The sequence below is a fragment of the Cervus elaphus genome, chromosome 2 (genome assembly GCF_910594005.1).
Source record: "Cervus elaphus chromosome 2, mCerEla1.1, whole genome shotgun sequence".
Taxonomy (NCBI): Eukaryota; Metazoa; Chordata; class Mammalia; order Artiodactyla; family Cervidae; genus Cervus; species Cervus elaphus.
Window position 1 is genome coordinate 481,765 of NC_057816.1, and position 20,760 is coordinate 502,524.

Here is a 20,760-nt window from a genome sequence, read left to right on the forward strand (position 1 = left end):
TAAGCAAAGCACATAACACGGGCCCCCTGAGTCCACCCAGACACAAATAAAGAGACCAGAGACAATCTGCAGGGGAGGGTTCTGGAAACACCCCCACACCAGCCCTGTCCAGGAGGAGCCCCCGCCCCCAGCGTGCCCAGTGAAGAAAAGAGGGATTGCTGCACTTCACAGCTGGACCCTGGGGTGAGATAAGGCCCTGAGAAGAGAGAAACGCGGGAGCCTCCCCCCGGGCAGCCACAAGAGACAGCGCTGCTGACCCACGGGCACCGGGCTTCCGCCAGCACTGAGAACAGCGTCTGCTGTGTGCCCGTGGCGCTGGCCGGAGCCCTCAGCACAGCGGCTCTTCTGACCACACTTGCCTCTTGACGGGAAGGCGGGTGACCAGCGAAGGCCCGAGAAGGAGCCAGGGACATGGACACGGACCACAGCACAGGCCCAGCGCCCTGCAGCCACATGGCTGGCTTCTGCTGGACATGGTGCCCTTGATGGGAAGGGTGTCTGGTCTTCTGCCCTGTTTAATCTCTGCTGAGCTAATTATACACACACAACACAAATGCCCCATGGTTAAAACTGACTAAACATCTCTGATAGTTCAGTTGGGCTAAAATTTGATTTTCTAAGATATTCCACATAAAACATCCAAGAAGGCAGCCCTGGTTCCCTCCCTGGGAGGCAAGCGCCTGGGTCTTCACGTGGGGCCCCTCCATGGACTCTCTGCTCCCCACTACACACGACCATCAGAGCTGAGGAGCACGCTGTGGATGCCTCCCAACAAGGTCTACAGCAACAGTTCCTCTGGGGCCACCTCTCTCCATGTGATCCATGGGGCGGGAGGTTCCTCTCTCTGTGTAATCCGGGGCAGGGGGTCTCTCTCCATGTGATCTGTGGGGCGGGGGGGTTCCTCTCTCTGTGTAACCCAGGGCGGAGGGTCTCTCTCCATGTGATCTGCGGGGGAGGTCTCTCTCCGTGTGATCTGGGGCGGGGGGGGGGGGGGGGGGTCTCTCTCCATGTGATCTGTGGGGGGGGGGGTCCCTCTCTCTGTGTAATCCGGGGCGGGGGGTCTCTCTCCATGTGACCTGGGGCAGGGGGTTCTCTCTCCATGTGATCCAGGGCAGGGGGTCTCTCTCTGTGTGATCTGTGTGGGGGGGTTCCTCTCTCTGTGTAATCCAGGGCGGGGGCTCTCTCCGTGTGATCCAGGGTGGGGGGTCTCTCTCCATGTGATCTGTGAGGGGTCCTCTCTCTGTGTGATCGGGGGTGGGGGTGCCTGCCTCTTGCATGCATGTGATCCAGAGTGGGGGGATCGTCAGTTGTCCAGAAGCCCCTCCACGACAGACCCGTGCCCCCTCCACCCCCAGCCTTCTGGCTCCTTGCCACCCAGACCCTGAAGGTCACTCCTCACTGCTGCCACATGCTTCAGGGACACGTTTTGGGTGCCTCACTTGCATGAGTCAAGTCATGACCCCTCAGTCCCCAGATGATCCTGGCGAAGGCTCCCCAAGGAGCCTGGTTCCCAAGACCCAGCGCCCAGGCATCATGGTCAGCAGGGGCCATGGCTCAGATGCATCAGCAGTTACAAAGGTGAACACACTAGGTATGGAGGGTGGTTAACTGACATCTGCAGGAAATGGAACCAGGTCAGCTGAGGAGCCTGGAGCCACCAGCCCTCACACACACGAGGACACCAGCTCCACCTATGTGATGCCGGAACCCAGGACGCCTGTTTCCCCTGGCCGTGTGTCCAGCTTACAGGACAGCCATGTGAGGACACGTCACACCACCGGCTCCCGAGAGAGGATGGGCCTGCCTGTGAGCCCCCGCCGGTGTCAGGGCTCAGGATATGGACATGTGATGATGTCCCGGTGGAGAAGGCTCAAGCCTCTCACTAAAGGCTGAGCATCTTCCACCAAACAGCACTGTTTAGTATAAGGGCATTTCATATCGCATTTCTTTCTTAGAAATACATGAAATTACAAACAAAATGCACAGCCCAGCCTTTCACGGGTGGGGACCTGAGCAACCCTGCTGTGCCAGACACTCCTGGCTGACCCGCCAGACACACATGTCAGGAGGTCTGCACAGCAGGAATTCAGCTTCTGGACCCTTCGTGTGGATGAGCCCGGCTGTGACTGTGGGCTGGTCCTATCTGAGAAACAAAACCCAGGCAGCTGAGCCAGCACAGGGCCCTGAAAGTACCCGCACGACCCAAGCAGGTGGGGCCCCGTGTTGCATCCTAACCTAGACTTGCTCTTTCCGTCCATCTGTCCTCAGAGAATTTTCACAGAATTTACTTGTAGTTTTATTCTGTGAAAGAAAGTCCACGAAAATCTATGAAAAATGTAAAACCGAAAGTTAAACCGCTTCCTTTTGCACTTCCCTCCTGGGATGAGGTTCCGGGTTCTGTGCAGTCAGCAGCCCGAGCCGCCTGCCCACTGCCCAGCTGGTCTGGCTGCTGGGGTGGGGGCTCAGGGAGGCCTCCCCACACCCGCACTCCCGGCCCTGGACTCTAAGCAAGGACCAGGGTCTCCCCCACACCCCCCAGGCTCAGCAGGGGGATGGCAGAAACGATGGTGGGCACTGGACAGGCAACCACAGGGGCACACAGGCTGGCAGCTCCTTAGAGAGTGAATCTGGAGCCACCATGGGACCCAGTGGCTTGGCTCCCAGCTTCACACCCTAGAGAAGTGACAACACACATCCATACAGACAGCTGTGCACGAATGTCAGAGCACGTTCACCGTGGCCAGAAGTAGAAACGCTGAGAACGTCCACTGATGGCAGAGCGAAAAAGTGATGGGGCGACTGGTATTTAGTCATAAAAAGGAGTGAAATACTGATCCAGGTTACAGTGTGGATGCATCGTGGAATCACTCTGCTCAGGCAAAGAAGTCAGACACAAAAGACCACATCCTGTGTGATTCCTGTTTCCAAGAAACACGCAGAACAGGCAAAGCCAGAGACAGGAAGCGGGTGAGTGTAGTCGGGTCTGGGTGGGTGGGAACAGGCAGTCAGAGAGAAAGCAGGCAAGTGCAGTGGGGACCTGAGGGTGGGTGGTGGTGGTGCTCACAGGTCCGGGGTTTCCCTGGAGGTGAAGAGGCCTGGAATTGATGGGGACGGCTGAATGAGTGTGAACAAGCTGCTGGACTGTGTGCCTTAAAGGGTGAATCCTGCAGCCTGTGCACCGCATCTCAGCAAGAAAAAGAAGACGATTTCATTATGCATGTTAGGGATTTTTCTAAAGTATAAGATCATAAATATGTGAACATGTGAACACACGAAAATAACTAAGACTGAAAAAAAAAAAGAATAAGACTGGTTATAATGCAAAACCAGATACAAATAAATATTTAAAAAAGAAAAGTAGTAAAATGCTTATAGATGTGAAATATGCAAATATTAAATGATTTAAAAGTTGGCCTCTGAGCAGCACGAGACCGTCGCGGCTCAGGCACAGCCTCCCAAGCCAAAGGGGAGAAGGAGCAGCCTGCAGGCTGACCTCCCAACAGTCACCACGGAGCCAGGAGGCAACGATCTGAGGTCTGGAGAGAGGAGAGCAGGCAGGGATGGAGGGGGCCTGGTTGGGGGAGGCCCTGGCAGGTGGGGCAGGAATTGGTGGGGCGTGGGGGGAGGATGCTGAACCTGGGGTTGGGGGAGGGAAGGGTGTGGGCAGCAGGCTGAGGCTGGAGCTGCAGATGGCCGAAAAGAGGAAAGCGGATGGGCCGGTGCACGGTGGCCACAGGCTCTGGCCGTCCCCAGGGAGCCAGCACGGGGCTGAGCCAGCAGAAACAATGGGCGAGACAGCTGGGCCCACAGTGCCCCCATGCCCTCCAGGAGAGCCTGAAACCCCCACGTGAGAGCAGCAGCAAGGCCACCCCTGTCCTCCAGACCAGGCCTACAGACACGTCCAGCAACAGAAACCGAGACAGACCCCTGCACGACGGCTGGGAGAGCAGCCAGCTCAACTGCTTTGGAGGACCAAGTCCAGCACTTCCCAGGTGAGCAGACAGAACCCAGCAGAGCTCAGAGCTCCTGCCTGGAATCAAAGTGCCTGGAACTAGCAGGAGCAGGGCGTCCCCAGGTGCAAGGGGAAGAATGAACACAGCAGATCCTGAGACAACCGGAAGGTCAGAATCAGCCAAGACCTCAGAGAGGCAACGGTGAAGATGGTCCGTGAACCAGGGGAAGAGGCAACCGCGCTAAGCGGCCCTCGGGACTAATCGGAACAGAGGAGCCTCCAAAAGATGCAGGCGGGTTTTCAGTCCACTGCCTCCTGGCTATGACAGTCCCCCCAACCTCCCCTCCAGATTCTGCAAGCCTCAGCAAAACAAAAACATAATTAATACTCCGATAAAACCTTCTTTCCTCTTGTCTACAAAAAGTAGTGCTAAAATGAAAAACTTTTTAATATAGATTTGGTGAGAAAAAAACAACATGACTCATTTACAAATAACCGTCCACAGCTACTGCAACCAGGAACACCCCCTGCTGCCCGCTCTCAGCCGGCCCCGGCCACTCGAGAGGGCTCCGGGCGCCAAGCAGCCGCCCCCACGAGGGCTGCGGGGTTGCTGGGGGCTTAGGGCCCTTGTGCTGCAGGAAGCGCTCTGGGCCCAAAGCTTCCAGGCCCTGAATGTGGGACGTGAAGTACCCACGACAGCACCTCTGGGGCAAGACGCAGGCGCAGAGCTGGCCTCCTGGAGGGGCAGATGCCGGACAACGCACAGCCGGCCCGCCCGCTGCCCCGAGAGCACAGCAAGGATGCTGCTCCATCCTGTGACTGTGTCACAGGAGACGCTTCCCCGGGGAGGCTGCCTAACTGGACGTGCGCCGTCTGCCACAGGTGGAACGTGTGTGAGAGCCGAACGCCTGAGGGGGACGCCCGCCCTCGCCAGCAGAGAAGCTTCACTTGTGTGTGCAACACCAGCGCCCCTGCCAGGGAAGGCGGGCGGGCGCTGCAGGCGGGCGCAGACCCGCAGCGCGGACAGTACCTCCTTCCTCTCGGCGTCCGCCTGGGCTCTGGCCTGGGCCGCGGCGGCCTCCCGGTAGGAGCTGGCCTGCTTGGCCTGTTCAAACAGCGTCTTCAGTTGCTGCGCGGTGCTGAGCAGGGAGTTGACCATCTCCTCCAGGTACAGCCAGCTCCGCTGCTCCGACACTTCCAGCCCGCTGACCACCGCGGGGGAGACGGCTTTGGTGGGGGTGGAGGGCGGCGCCGCCAGGGCTGGCAGGGACGTCAGCACTAGCCCGAGGGAAGCAAAACAGAGCAAGGAGTCAGCAGGTCGCCTGGCTCCAAGGGACCTCCGTGTTCTCATCGAGTCTGGTGCAGAGCGCAGGCCTCGAGGGGACCTAAGATGCTGCAGGTGCAGAGATGCCCTCACACCCCGGCTCCCCCTCCAAGCCCTACTGTGGCTACAGCTACCCGACCACGGACGGCGTGCCAACTGCAAGCAGGAGCTGAAGCCTCCTGGTTTCATTTCTGCTCACACAGAAACCTTCAGGGCCTTCTGTGGGCACGGGGGTGTTGCGGCACAGATCAGGGCTGGCAGGGGGCAGGTTCCTCTCAGCTACAGAAGAAATCACAGGGGTGGAAAGGGAACCTGGTGCAATGCTGACTCTGGACACGATGTGGAGACTCACACTTTGGATGCAAGAGGGCTGTCCATCTCTGTCCTGAGAGGCCTGGGCAGAGATGCCCCGGGGGAGATGTGTGCACCCAGGCTGTGCTGTGCATGTCTGCCTCCTCCAAGGAAACGCCCTGACGGGAGCACCGGCTGAGTCCTTGGTGCAAATGCCCCACCAAGGCCCGTTTCCAGACCCCAGGTGTAACCACTAGACAAGAGCTACATGAGATGCACGGTCAGCAGTCAGGAGCCAGACCCATAGAGTGGCCAGACCTCAGCTGTGAACCCCGCCCCCCAGGAGGGCAGGGGCCTAGAAGGACAGGACCCTGAGACGAGCCTCCAGCCCTCGCTGCGCTGGACATGAGGGGACAGGCAGTGTGACAGGGCAGACAGAGGGGGCAGCAGCTGCTCTCAGGGGCCCCGCAGGCTAGAGCAGGACACACCCTGACACAATCACCCCAGGAACAGGCTGCACCGCCCTGAAGAAAACAGGAAGCCATGAGTCCACACTGGAACCAGTGAGGAGCAAGTAGGCAGGAGTGCAGAGACATGGGTGGACACCCCCGAGGCTGGCCGCAGCCCACTGGGGCTCTCCTGGGGCTGGGGCTGGGCTTTAGGAGATGTGTTGGGGGAGGCAAGTACTGACAATCACAGACACACACACACAGGGATGTCCTGTCAAGCTTCAGGCCAGCGAGTCACAAACACGCACACTCTCACACCTGAAGCTGGCGGGACAAGTGTCCTCAGACACTGACCCAAAGCAGGATCGCAGGTAGAGGCTGCCCGGATTCTAGGTTCTGCAGGGCCCAGGGCACCAGGTGAGCAGCCTTGCCCCACCCGGAATCGGGCAGCAGCTTCCAGTCTACAAACACAGGACTGCCTCCCCCGACCTCGGGAGCGGGCTTCCTTCACTCACCTATTTTGGGATGAGACGTCGGCAGTGCGGCCTCGGGGAACGGTGCGATCTGGCAGCTGTCCTGATAACCGGGGTAGTGGGGCTCCGGGTGGCCGACCCTGCACGGGGGCTGCACGCCCGCTTCCTGCACTGTGCGGAGAGGGGCACCATGCCTGTGACCCCGCTGCTGCGCGTCCAGCCAGGCAGCCCCCGAGCCCACACGTGGAGGAAGTGGACTGTAGGGACGACTGCGCTGGGGGCCCAAACGGAACCAGACCCAGAACTGACGACCGCGCGGGAGGCCCCGACGGAACCAGAACCAGAACCGACGACCGCGCGGGGGGCCCAGACGGAACCAGAACTGACGACCGCGCGGGGGCCCAGACGGAACCAGAACCAGAACCGACGACCATGCTGGGGACCCAGACGGAACAGAACCGATGACAATGCCGGGGACCCAGACAGAACCAGAACTGCACAGGACTGGGTGGGCTTCTGCTGCTCCTTTCACTCCCTGACGTGGCCTCAGAGTTTACAGATGCACAGGGCGCCTCTGCCCGCTGGCTGTCTCTACAGTCCACGAGCGGCCTTGGCTTTTCAGGTCCTGGTCCTGCCACCACCAGCCACGCCCCCAGCCCCCACTCCCTCCTTCAGGGTCTCCGTGGCTCCTGCCGGTGAAGGGGGAGCCTCTCGGGGCCAAGGCTCCAGGGCTGAGACAACTTGCCTGTGGCCCCCGCAAAGACGTCGCCCTGGGCTGGACTCTCCGAGATGACAGCGGTGGCCTCCACAGTGGACGCCCGGTCAAAGGTCAGCGCGCCCGAGGTAGTGATCTGTCCTGAGGGGGTCACGGTGACTGCAAGGGCAGGGCAGCTGTCACTGCGCCAAGCCAGAAACCCAGCGATGGGGCGGGGGTGGCGTGGGGTGCGCATCAGCGCCTGGGGGCCCCCAGTCCATCTCCGCAGGGCAGCGCCCGGCGCCAGTGAGGGCAAGGCCCACCCCCCCAGAGGCAGCTCCTGCTGTTGGATCCTAAACACACACACGCATGTACCCTCTCTAAGGAAAACAGTCTCATCAAAGCTGAAGAGAAACAGCAGCCCCGCCTCCCAGCATCTCGGAGCTCCGTGTCCTCCGGGCCAACCAGCCCCCGAGGACCCGGGTCACCTTGCCCACCACCTCAGGAGCTGGGTCGTGGACAGTCTCTGAGGACCCGTCAGCCCCCAGACCTTCCCTCCCTTCGGGTCTCCCCCGTCCCTGACACCGTCTCGAGGTTTCAGGAGCAGGGGCTCCTCCCTCAACTCCCATCAGCCTCGTCTACTCGCGTGGGGTGTACGCAGCCTCTGAGGGCAGGGGGCTACCAAGACCCAGACCCCCGGGCTTGGCATGAAGCCGCTGCGGAGGAGAGGCACGGACCCAGGAGGCCAAGGGGCCTCTGGGAGCAGGAGCTGTACCATTTTAGACCCAAAGCCCTTGGCCACACGCGTGGGCAGGATGTGCTCAGGGCATGTGTGGTGGCAGCGGCCCCACGGACACTCACAGGTGGTGGCGGCAGTGGCGGGGAGCAGGGTGATGTTCTTGGGCGCATCCTTCTTGACAGGCGTGGCCGGCAGCTCACTCTCCTTCTTGCGCCTCTTGTAGGGCACGAAGAGCCTAACTGGGCCGCTCTAGGGGGTGGGGGTCAGAGTGAGAGAGGGAACCGCCCCAGACTCTGTCCCGATGGACGCCCTGCCCAGGGACACGCCGAGCTCAGCTCCCTTCACCCCAGTGCCTCGAAGTAACAAAAGAGGTGCTTTCAGGGAGAATGAGTGAGTAGCAGTGCTGCAAACAGTGAGCATCATCCACACCAGATTTTTTAGGAATTCCCAGAAGACAGAAAACAAACGGGGACCAAAGAAAAAGGGAGAGGGGCCCACGAGAGCAGGGGGCGCCCCACAGACCCAGACACGCAGGAGTAGAGGCCCTCAGTGGGGCAGGAAGGCAGGACAAGGGGAAGGTTAGGGAGCCTCCCGGCTTGTGCCCGAGACCCCGTGGGCTCACTGGCCCTTCTGCTGCCCTTTCGCATGTGTTGTGGACCCAAGTGTGGACTTTCTTCTCAACCCCAGGATTTCCGCTGGGCTCCTCCCTTTTGTGATTTTCTCCACGTGATGAGACGTTGTTGTCACACCTCCTGGGCTGAACTGTGAGGTCCCAACCAGCAGTGTGGCTGCATTAGGAGTAAGGAGGGTGGGGCCCTAACCTGGTGGGATTAGTGTCCCTGCAGGAGGAGACACCAGAAAGACCCCCTAACTGCCACATGAGTGAAAGCCTGCAGGCCAAGAGGAGACCCTGCCAAGAGCAAGCCAGCACTCGGACCTGGGCTGCCGCCTCCACAGCTGTGAGAAAGCCCACAGGTACTACAGCTGCCCCGGGCGTGGTGCCCGGCTATGGTACCCAGGCCATGGTGCCCGCCCCGGCCCCGGCCCCGCAGACTGAGACGGAGACCAAGACCCCTACTGAGAATGCTTCCACTCTGCAGACACAGAGCCTGCCTGGAAGCCCCACCAGCTGCTGCAGCGGGAAGTGTCTACTGCCTGCTGCTGTTCTTCTGTGGGGCTCACACATCCCCGTTCCTTTACATGTCTCGTGATTTCTGTTGAAGCTGGACATTCTGGGCGCTGTACTGAGCCACAGTGCAGATGGCTGCTCCCCCCAGGCTCCCCGGCTGCAGGCCTGCACAAGCCGCCCCCTGTGGCCCCTCCGGCCAGCAGCAGTCAAGCTGCTGCACCAGCTGCTGGCTCTGCGGTTTCCAGCCGACTGCGCTACCCTCTGCAAACGGCCATGCTGTGGGATCCAGGCACCTGGGGCTCTGTACTGGGGGCTTTTAGGACACACCTAGAGGAAATGCCCCAGGCAGTCATTTAGCTGGCACCTGCCCCACACACCGCCCCATGCGGGGCCTGGGCAGCACTCACGGCCATCAGCCTAACTCCTTGGTCCTATCACTGCCTCCGCCGCGGGGACCTGCATTGCGTTGGGTACGGGCGAGCGGGGCCGGACGATGGGGCCAGGGGCCTGGAACAGAGCTTCCCCTCAGCCAAACGGGCACACGGGGAGGGAACAGGCCCTGGCTCACACACCAGACTCACAAGATTCTCCTGAATAAAAATATTTTTTACTGTATGCCCCCAGGACAGCTTTCAGACATCTTAAGCAGGTTTTTTCCATTGTTTTGCCAATGAAGATTATGTTTCTGGGGAGTTGGTCCATGGGGCTCTGCAGACCACCATTCCTGACGTGGAAGCCAAAATGTGTCCATTTGATGAAGGAGACATACGAGATTTTATTTCATGGATTGCACCTTTGGTTCCATGTCTAAGAAATCCCAAGTCTGACTTGAGATCACAAAGATTTTCTTCTAAAAACTTTAATTTTGTTTTCAACAAATCTGACTCTAGAATCCACTTTTAATTCATTTGTATATAAAGTATGATGTCTAGGTCAAGGGTCACTTCTATGCCTATAGTGTCCAACTGTCCCCACACCTTGTGGGTCCGAGTGTGGGTGACTGGTCTGCCCCTAGATTGATGGGCCCCCCTCCGCAAAACCACACGCTCTCTCCCAAGGACACCACTCGACAAGTCTGGGGGTCCTGAGCTGTGATCCCTCCAGCCTTAGTCTTCATCCTCAAAGCCATGCTGTAATCCCATTTCCTCTGCCTTTCCATACAAATCTTAGAATCCTTAAAATCCTGCCAGGACTGTGAAGGGAGCCATGTCAAACCTGTAGACCCCTCTGGGGAGAAGAACACTTTTCCCACATAGAGGCTCCCACCCCACGGGTCCAAAGCATCCCTGAGTTCTCTTCTGGCAGCTTCTAGCTTTCAGCATCTAGGTTCCGCCCCGCAGGTGACACCTCAGGGTTCCGGCATTTGCAGAGACCACGGACAACCCTGCTGTGTGTTCCACGCTTTCTGATGGGGCAAACCTCCTGCTCTGCTCCTTTGACCCCTGCAAGACCTCCAAGAACATACCTGCTGGTCCCCCCAAGAAAACTTTAAAAGCATTTTATTCTCACACAGATATCCTGCTGGGTAATTCTTCGGCCACCTGATGCCAAGAGCCGACTCTCTGGAAAAGACCCTGATGCTGGGAAAGATTGAGGGCGGGAGGAGAAGGGGGTAACAGAGGATGAGATGGTCGGATGGCATCACCGACTCACTGGACATGAGTTTGAGGAAACTCTGAGAAACAGTAAAGGACGGGGAAGCCTGGTGTGCTGCAGTCCACGGGGTCACAGAGAGTTGAACAAGACTTAATGACTGAACAACATTCTATGAGAATCACGTGTAATCTGTGTACAAACTAGACAGCTTCAGAATATTTGGTTTTCCCAGTCAAGAACGTCTCTCCAATTGTGCTTTCTTCCACAGCTGCTAATAGTTAACCAGATGAGCAATCGAACTTTAAAAAGAAGGACTTCCCTGGTGGTACAGTGAATGAGAACCTGCCTGCCAATTCAGGGGACACAGGTTTGATCCTTGGTCTGGGAAGATTCCACAAGCCGCAGAGCAACTAAGCCCACGTGCTACAACTCCTGAGCCCGTGCACTGCGACTGCGGAAGACTGCGTGTCCCAGAGCCCTGCTCCACAGTGAGAAGCCACCACCCACTGCAGCTGGAGAAAGCCCGCACAGCAACGAAGACCCAGGGCAACCAAAACTAAATACGTTTTTTAAAAGTACTACAAAAAAAAAAAACTTTAATGTTTTCTTAAGAGGAAACCTCATGAAGCAGGTTTTCAGTTAATTCTGAGACGTTTAAAAATCACACTCAACAACAGAAAGACCAAAACAAAGCTGGTGGCTCACACATCACAAACTGGCGTCACACTGAGAGCCACTCAGCAAGGTCAAAGCCGGTGAAGAGGCCCGCCTTTAAACGGTCAGGGGTCAGGCCGAGGGAAGACTTCAAAGGCATTAAGTGTGCTCTACACTAATCAGTTCAGTGTAGCCTTTTTTACAAAATGATGTCAAAAATGCAAAACGTAAACTAGCACCTTGTCATCACCATTAGAAAACGGGGGCCGAGACTGTGACATCACGGAGGTTTATTTTATCTAAGAAAGTTCCCTTCAGGCTCTCCGAGCAGTCCTAGGGCCCACTGAGGCCTCAGCCATCAGAGCAATATCCGAACGACAGAGTCTGAGGGGAAACTAAGGGGGAAGCAGCCAGAGAGGAGCTGACGGGACCGGGGGCACTCACCAGGGTCATGTCATCACAGCAGGCGGCACAGGTGCAGGAGGCTGCGTGAGGGTTCAGGATCCCATCCTGGGGATTGGAAGACACCGCGACACGGAAGAAGGTGTGAGACACCGTGACACGGGAGAGGGTGTGAGACACTGCGACACAGGAGAGGGCATCGAGACACCGCGACACGGGAGAGGGTACCAGAGACACCGCGACACGGGAGAGGGTACCACAGACACCGCGACACGGGAGAGGGTACCAGAGACACCGCAACACGGGACAGGGTTCAGAGACACCGCGACACGAGAGAGGGTACCTGAGACACCGCGACACGGGAGAGGGTATCTGAGACACCGCGACACGGGAGAGGGTACCAGAGACACCGCGACACGGGAGAGGGTACCACAGACACCGCGACACGGGAGAGGGTACCAGAGATACCGCGACACGGGACAGGGTTCAGAGACACCGCGACACGAGAGAGGGTACCTGAGACACCGCGACACGGGAGAGGGTACCAGAGACACCGCGACACGGGAGAGGGTACCAGAGACACCGCGACACGGGAGAGGGTACCAGAGACACCGCGACACGGGAGAGGGTATCTGAGACACCGCGACACGGGAGAGGGTACCACAGACACCGCGACACGGGAGAGGGTGTGAGACACTGCGACACGGGAGAGGGTACCAGAGACACCGCGACACGGGAGAGGGTACCAGAGACACCGCGACACGGGAGAGGGCGTGAGACACCGCGACACGGGAGAGGGTACCAGAGACACCGCGACACGGGAGAGGGTACCAGAGACACCGCGACACGGGAGAGGGTATCTGAGACACCGCGACACGGGAGAGGGTACCAGAGACACCGCAACACGGGACAGGGTTCAGAGACACCGCGACACGGGAGAGGGTACCAGAGACACCGCGACACGGGAGAGGGTACCAGAGACACCGCGACACGGGAGAGGGTACCAGAGACACCGCGACACGGGAGAGGGTACCACAGACACCGCGACACGGGAGAGGGTGTGAGACACTGCGACACGGGAGAGGGTACCAGAGACACCGCGACACGGGAGAGGGCGTGAGACACCGCGACACGGGAGAGGGTACCAGAGACACCGCGACACGGGAGAGGGTACCAGAGACACCGCGACACGGGAGAGGGTACCAGAGACACCGCGACACGGGAGAGGGTACCAGAGACACCGCAACACGGGACAGGGTTCAGAGACACCGCGACACGGGAGAGGGTACCAGAGACACCGCGACACGGGAGAGGGTACCAGAGACACCGCGACACGGGAGAGGGTACCACAGACACCGCGACACGGGACAGGGTTCAGAGACACCGCGACACGAGAGAGGGTACCTGAGACACCGCGACACGGGAGAGGGTATCTGAGACACCGCGACACGGGAGAGGGTACCAGAGACACCGCGACACGGGAGAGGGTACCAGAGACACCGCGACACGGGAGAGGGTACCAGAGACACCGCGACACGGGACAGGGTTCAGAGACACCGCGACACGAGAGAGGGTACCTGAGACACCGCGACACGGGAGAGGGTACCTGAGACACCGCGACACGGGAGAGGGTACCAGAGACACCGCGACACGGGAGAGGGTACCAGAGACACCGCGACACGGGAGAGGGTACCAGAGACACCGCGACACGGGAGAGGGTACCAGAGACACCGCGACACGGGAGAGGGTACCAGAGACACCGCGACACGGGAGAGGGTACCAGAGACACCGCGACACGGGAGAGGGTACCAGAGACACCGCGACACGGGAGAGGGTATCTGAGACACCGCGACACGGGAGAGGGTACCACAGACACCGCGACACGGGAGAGGGTGTGAGACACTGCGACACGGGAGAGGGTACCAGAGACACCGCGACACGGGAGAGGGCGTGAGACACCGCGACACGGGAGAGGGTACCAGAGACACCGCGACACGGGAGAGGGTACCAGAGACACCGCGACACGGGAAAGGGTATCTGAGACACCGCGACACGGGAGAGGGTACCAGAGACACCGCAACACGGGAGAGGGTACCAGAGACACCGTGACACGGGAGAGGGTACCAGAGACACCGCGACACGGGAGAGGGTATCTGAGACACCGCGACACGGGAGAGGGTACCAGAGACACCGCAACACGGGAGAGGGTATCTGAGACACCGCGACACGGGAGAGGGTACCAGAGACACCGCGACACGGGAGAGGGTACCACAGACACCGCGACACGGGACAGGGTTCAGAGACACCGCGACACGGGAGAGGGTACCAGAGACACCGCAACACGGGACAGGGTTCAGAGACACCGCGACACGGGAGAGGGTATCTGAGACACCGCGACACGGGAGAGGGTGTGAGACACCGCGACACGGGAGAGGGTACCAGAGACACCGCGACACGGGAGAGGGTACCAGAGACACCGCAACACGGGAGAGGGTACCAGAGACACCGTGACACGGGACAGGGCGTGAGACACCGCGACACGGGACAGGGTTCAGAGACACCGCGACACAGGGCAGGGTATCAGAGACACCACGACACGGGACAGGGTATCAGAGACACCGCGACACTGGACAGGGTGTGAGACACCGCGACACAGGAGAGGGCATCGAGACACCGCAACACGGGAGAGGGTACCAGAGACACCGCAACACGGGAGAGGGTACCACAGACACCGCGACACGGGACAGGGTTCAGAGACACCGCGACACGGGAGAGGGTATCTGAGACACCGCGACACGGGAGAGGGTGTGAGACACCGCGACACGGGAGAGGGTACCAGAGACACCGCGACACGGGAGAGGGTACCAGAGACACCACGACACGGGACAGGGTATCAGAGACACCGCGACACGGGAGAGGGTGTGAGACACCGCGACACAGGAGAGGGCATCGAGACACCGCAACACGGGAAAGGGTACCAGAGACACCGCGACACGGGAGAGGGTACCAGAGACACCGCGACACGGGAGAGGGTACCAGAGACACCGCGACACGGGAGAGGGTGTGAGACACTGCGACACGGGAGAGGGTACCAGAGACACCGCGACACGGGAGAGGGTACCAGAGACACCGCAACACGGGAGAGGGTACCAGAGACACCGCGACACGGGAGAGGGTGTGAGACACTGCGACACGGGAGAGGGTACCAGAGACACCGCGACACGGGAGAGGGTACCACAGACACCGCGACACGGGAGAGGGTACCACAGACACCGCGACACGGGAGAGGGTACCACAGACACCGCGACACGGGACAGGGTTCAGAGACACCGCGACACGGGAGAGGGTACCTGAGACACCGCGACACGGGAGAGGGTATCTGAGACACCGCGACACGGGAGAGGGTACCAGAGACACCGCGACACGGGAGAGGGTACCAGAGACACCGCGACACGGGAGAGGGTACCAGAGACACCGCGACACGGGAGAGGGTGTGAGACACTGCGACACGGGAGAGGGTATCAGAGACACCGCGACACAGGAGAGGGTGTGAGACACCGCGACACGGGAGAGGGTACCAGAGACACCGCGACACGGGAGAGGGTACCACAGACACCGCGACACGGGAGAGGGTACCACAGACACCGCGACACGGGAGAGGGTACCACAGACACCGCGACACGGGACAGGGTTCAGAGACACCGCGACACGGGAGAGGGTACCTGAGACACCGCGACACGGGAGAGGGTATCTGAGACACCGCGACACGGGAGAGGGTACCAGAGACACCGCAACACGGGAGAGGGTACCAGAGACACCGCGACACGGGAGAGGGTACCAGAGACACCGCGACACGGGAGAGGGTACCAGAGACACCGCGACACGGGAGAGGGTACCAGAGACACCGCGACACGGGAGAGGGTGTGAGACACTGCGACACGGGAGAGGGTATCAGAGACACCGCGACACAGGAGAGGGTGTGAGACACTGCGACACGGGAGAGGGTATCAGAGACACCGCGACACGGGAGAGGGTACCACAGAGACACCGCGACACGGGAGAGGGTATCAGAGACACTGCGACACGGGACAGGGTATCAGAGACACCGCGACACGGGAGAAGGTGTGAGACACCACGACATGGGGCAGGGTATCAGAGACACCGCGACACGGGACAGGGTGTGAGACACCGCAACACGAGAGAGGGTACCAGAGACACCGCGACACAGGACAGGGTATCAGAGACATCGCGACACGGGAGAGGGTGTGAGACACCACAACACATGAGAGGGTGGCCCATAAGTGAGATGACAGGGCCAGGTTCCAACCAGCTCCACCCTGACCCCCTGTGAGGATGGAACCCATCATTTCCAGAACCTCTCTGCATATGTCATCCACCTCTCCCATCCAGGGAGTATGGGCGTGACGCCTCTGCCAACCCCAAGAGCTAAACTGGAAACAGGAGTGGGGACCCTATCCCTTTGGATAAGCTCGAGGAGAGACACGGTTGGTGTCTTTCAAAAAGTCACGAACAGAGTTACTCAGTCTTACTGTGTCTCTCCCCCACATACGTTATTAAACTTCCGTTTGATTTTCTCCCGTTAATAAATAAACTCATGTGCACTCACTCAAACGGAAGCTATGTTGCCTCATCCATTCCTCATCCTTGCACAAGGTACCGTGCAAATGTCCTTAACATCCCATTTGAAACATCAGCAAACAAAAGGTTAAGCAACTTGCCCCAGGTCACACAGCAAGTGAATGGAGGACTCAAACCCTGTCTGTCTGACTCTGGCCTGCGGGCCTTGAGAGCCCCATAGCCGACAGCGTGGGAGGCAGGTGGCAGGCGGTGGGCGGTGGGAAGGCGCATGCTGGGGTACCTGGATGAGGCACTGCAGGGGCCGCCCTGCATAGCGGATGCTCCTCTTCCAGTCTTTGCTGCTGGCCCTTCCTGCCATGGCTTCAAACTCGGTGGGGCTGTACCAGTTCTCCCCCTGCTTGATACAGCGACCCCGGCCTCCTGAAAAGACAGGCCACCTGCTGTGGTTCCTGCTCACGCCAGGCCAGCTGCCCCTTGGCACCCCGCTGTGAACCCACACCAGTAGGCATTGTGTCTGACCACCTGCCCAAGCGTCCACCTGCTGCCCTGGGCACCATGCGCTCGACCACCTCCCTCATGGAGCTGATGACCTTGCCCACTTGCAGAGCTTCCTGCCGACCGGACACCAAGTGGACCCAAGACCTCAGGAAACAAGGGCCAGCCCTACCGCCTCCTAAAAGTGCCCATTTGCTTAACTAGTCTATGCCATTACAGCCTTCCTTGACCCCAGCTGCAGAAAGAAGGCCACCCTCAAAGGAGAAGCAGTGGTCTGAGCCCAACCCAGCTGGGTCCACCCCTCACTTACCTGGGTCCACCCCTCACCCACCTAGGTCTACCGCGCTCAGGCCCATCCCCCGCCCACCTGGGCCCACCCACATCCCCGGGCCCGCCCCCTTCCTCCCGGGCCTGGCCCCGGCCCCGCCCCCCGCCCACCTGGGACCACGCGGGCCCACCCACATCCCCCTGGGCCCGCCTCCCGCCCACCGGGGCCCGCCCCCTTCCTCCCGCCCCGCACCCCGGGCCCGGCCCCGCCCACCTGAGCCGAGCCTGCTCTTGTACAGGGTCCCGCTGATGTTGCGGCAGCGCACGGGCAGCTCGCTGTCGTAGACCGACGGGTCCCAGTTGTACTTGGTGACCCCCTTCTCCTGGCCGGGAGCCAGCGGAGTCGGAGGGGACTGGGGGCCTTGAGCAAAGAAAGCGCCGCGAGCGTGAGAGACCCTGAGCGCAGCCTGGACCTCACGGAAGCTCACGGGTCCTCCTCAGCTCAGCACCCTGCCCCCCACAACTCTGGGCAACTCTCACTGCCTGGAACATTTTCTACTTAAACAGTATTCGATATTCGAGTTCCCCACAAAACACAGAAGCTCACCCAGGAATACACTCCAGCGGCCTAGGGGGCGCTTGGCCCCAGAGGCCCGGAGCGGGCGGGCGGTCAGTACCTGGGGTGAGAGGGGCTGCGGGCGCCTTCAGCCCGGCGGTCTCCACGATGCTGCCGTCCGTGTGCACGACGATGAGCGTGGCCTTCTCGGGGTTCAGGCTGTCCCCGATCTGCAGGGCTGTCCTGCCTGACTGCAGGACAGAACACCCACTGTCTCAGGGACAGCCGTGGCACCCCTCTGAACCAGGCTGTGGTCCCCCTGACAGGTTCCAGCTGACACCGCCCCCAGGGGGGACCCCTTCCAGACGCCGAGCCAAGACCAACCAGAGGCGAGGTCTGTGTGACCCCAAGCAGACGCTCACATGGCGTGTCCAAGTTGGGGGATAAACACGCTTCTGGCCCAGGAAAGGCCTGCCCTTCTGCCCCGGAAGCTCTCACGAGGTTACAGGTCTCAAAGGACGGTCTCCAAGAGGCCAGCTCCATTGGTACAGGAGCCAAGATCCACTTGGTACGGGACCCCTTCTCATGCCCCAAGTCCCACCCAGAGATGGGGCCTCCCAACCCACACTGCCCACAAGCCTCCCCGGGGCCTGTATGCTGCTGTGACCTCAACTGCCTCCCCAGGGCCAGCGAGACGCCCCATCCTGCCCATGCGGAAGCTGAGCCCACCCCGACTGCCCCCAGGCACACCTCACAGCCTCGCCCAGACAGCCCTGCAGTGGACTAGGGACCCAGGTGCACCCCGCACACCAAGGTCTGGGATGCGCTCCTGCTACCACGCTGAGACGGAAACAGAGAGCCAGAAACCTTCGCTCCTCTCTGAAAACGTTGCCTTCACAGCAGAGGAGGTGAGGAGTTGACTGCGGGGTTGAGGGCCCTCACCCATGGGCGCACACACACACTGGCCTGCTCTCACAGACCTGCAGGGTCTCTGCCTCAGTAAGGGCGTCAGCCCTGCGTGAGTGTGAATCGCTGGACTCGTGCGACTCTGGAGCAGAAAAGCAGAACGTTTTGTGCTGGTCCAAGAGCCACAAAGGGTCTTTCTATTGAGGCAGGTGGGATGCACAGACACTTGAGCTGCCCTCTCACTGTTGGCGTCCAGGAAGGTCACACCAGATTCCGGGCCTTCCTGTCCTCAGAGACCTGCAGGGTCTCTGCATGGACTCGGGGTGCCCTAACTCCCCAGCCTTCTGGACCAGAGAGCCTACTGTTGGGTTGGACACGCCCGAGGCGCGGAGCTGCTGCCTGGCTGCCGGCTGGTGTCTCCAGGCAGCAGAGCATATAAACCCACATTCTTAAACCTGCATCCCCGTGGCCCTCACCGTCCTGCCGCCCTCACGCTCAGGAGCGAGCTCTCTGTCCGTCACTGTCCCAGTGACAACTCTGCTTTCAGGTGTACACAGTCCAGGTGTGCTCCCCGCTTCCCCCCGGGCGCTCGGTGGAGGGCAGGCTCAGGGTCCCCGGGGAATGGGCCGCCCTCCTCGGGCCAGAGTCGCCCCCGTGTCTTACCAGCACGTGGCCTGAGAGCGAGGCGGCATTGGCCACAGACGTGGTGAAGACGTTGTCCGCCGAGGCACCCACATTGGCTACTGTCACGGTGGTCACCTCTGCAACACAGGAGCCTGACTCAGCACCTAGCCAGAGCCAGAGGCCACCAGGGGACGGGGTGGCGGGCAGTTGCCACGGCAGGTCCCTGAACTGCCAAGGGAGGCCTAACCCTGGGCATGAAATGCCCGACCAATGTTTCTAGACCACAGTCTGATCGACCTGGTCCTTCCAAGGACATGAGGCTACCTCTCCACCCCCGCAGAGCCTGCCACGCACAGTGAAGACCCACTGAGCCAGCCACAGCTCTGCCAAACTGCCATGGCCTCCTGCTTCCTCCTAGGAAAAAAAAAACAAACCAAACACCCAGAAGGAGCTTCTCAGATCCCAGAGTCCCCTCCCCTGTTGTGGAAACCCTCCCAGACCAGGGTCAGCACGGTTCTGGCTGAGGTCTAGTCCTCCCTCCCCCTCCATCAACTCGACCTGCCACTGATCTCTTCTTCCTGAAACCCATCAGACCTGCTGGTGCCCCCCGCCCCCAACATGGAGCCTGGCCCCTCCCAGCAGCCTGCACACCCCACCTCCCTGCACCCCACCGCCGCTCACACCTGGCTGGCTGCCCTGACAGCCCCCCCATCAATGCTCGCCCCACTCCGGGGGCAGCACTGTGTTCCAGAATGCCCCGAGCCTAGGTGGGGCTGTTCCTGGCGGAGGTGCTCAGATTGACAGAGGGTGTCACACAACCTGTCCACCTGCACTCACTGAACTGCTCTGAAAATCCCTGTCCCCCGTGTGTCTTCTCCACCGTTTCCCAGGGAGCCTGGGGCTAAGGGGCCTGAGCCCCTCCTCAGGTCTACACACCTGGCCTGCAGCCCAGAGGAGGCAGCCTCAGCCCAGCACAGTGTCCTGTTGAGCTACCGAAACCCAGGAGTCACCTGACCTCAGCAACTCACAAAAAACAAGTTTTAACACACTCAAAAAACACAACTATAAAACTTTGCAAGAAAAAAAAAAACACCTGACATTGGGGCTTCCCAGGTGGCTCAGTGGTAAAGAATCCACCTGTCAATGCAGGAGACATGGGTTTGATCCCTGGTCTGGGAAGATCCCACATGCGGCAGGACAAGTAAGCCCAAGCACCACAACTACCGGGCCTGTGCTCTAGAGCCCAGGAGGTGTAACTACTGAAGCCCTCACACCCTAGAGCCGAGCTCTGCAAAAAGAGAAGCCGCTGCAGTGAGAAACCTGTGCACCACAGCTAGACAGCAGCCTCCACTCACAACCAGCGGCAGTGAAGCAGCAGCAAAGCCCAAGCAGCAATAAAGACCCAGCAAAGTAAAAAATAAAAAATTTTTTTAAAAAATCTCATGTCAATACATTTCTCTGATGATAGGACAAACAGCATCATATTTCTTTTCTGCCTTGAGAAAAATGTGCGCAAAAATAACATAAACCTGAAGAAAAACCTAACTATTCAAGATCTCAACATTAAACCAGTTTAGCAACAAAAATGGAACCCTTATTTAAGGGCCACA

At 59.8% G+C, this 20,760-nt stretch overlaps 1 protein-coding gene across 6 annotated transcripts in view; it reads right to left on the reverse strand.

Annotated features, from left to right (window-relative positions):
- DEAF1 (DEAF1 transcription factor) overlaps positions 1-20,760 on the reverse strand; it is a 28,754-nt gene that overhangs the window by 6,683 nt on the left and 1,311 nt on the right. For 4 of the 6 annotated variants that reach the window (XM_043922598.1, XM_043922620.1, XM_043922614.1 and 1 more), the window contains exons 2-10: positions 19,190-19,287; positions 17,742-17,871; positions 17,339-17,485; positions 16,583-16,722; positions 11,746-11,811; positions 8,045-8,171; positions 7,235-7,363; positions 6,532-6,660; positions 4,983-5,230 (exon numbers count right to left, since the gene is read on the reverse strand). In XM_043922598.1, coding sequence (XP_043778533.1) covers positions 4,983-5,230; positions 6,532-6,660; positions 7,235-7,363; positions 8,045-8,171; positions 11,746-11,811; positions 16,583-16,722; positions 17,339-17,485; positions 17,742-17,871; positions 19,190-19,287 — 1,214 coding nt within the window. The remainder of the gene's footprint in view (positions 1-4,982; positions 5,231-6,531; positions 6,661-7,234; positions 7,364-8,044; positions 8,172-11,745; positions 11,812-16,582; positions 16,723-17,338; positions 17,486-17,741; positions 17,872-19,189; positions 19,288-20,760) is intronic. The other 2 variants (XM_043922630.1, XM_043922635.1) reach the window with 2 other exon arrangements.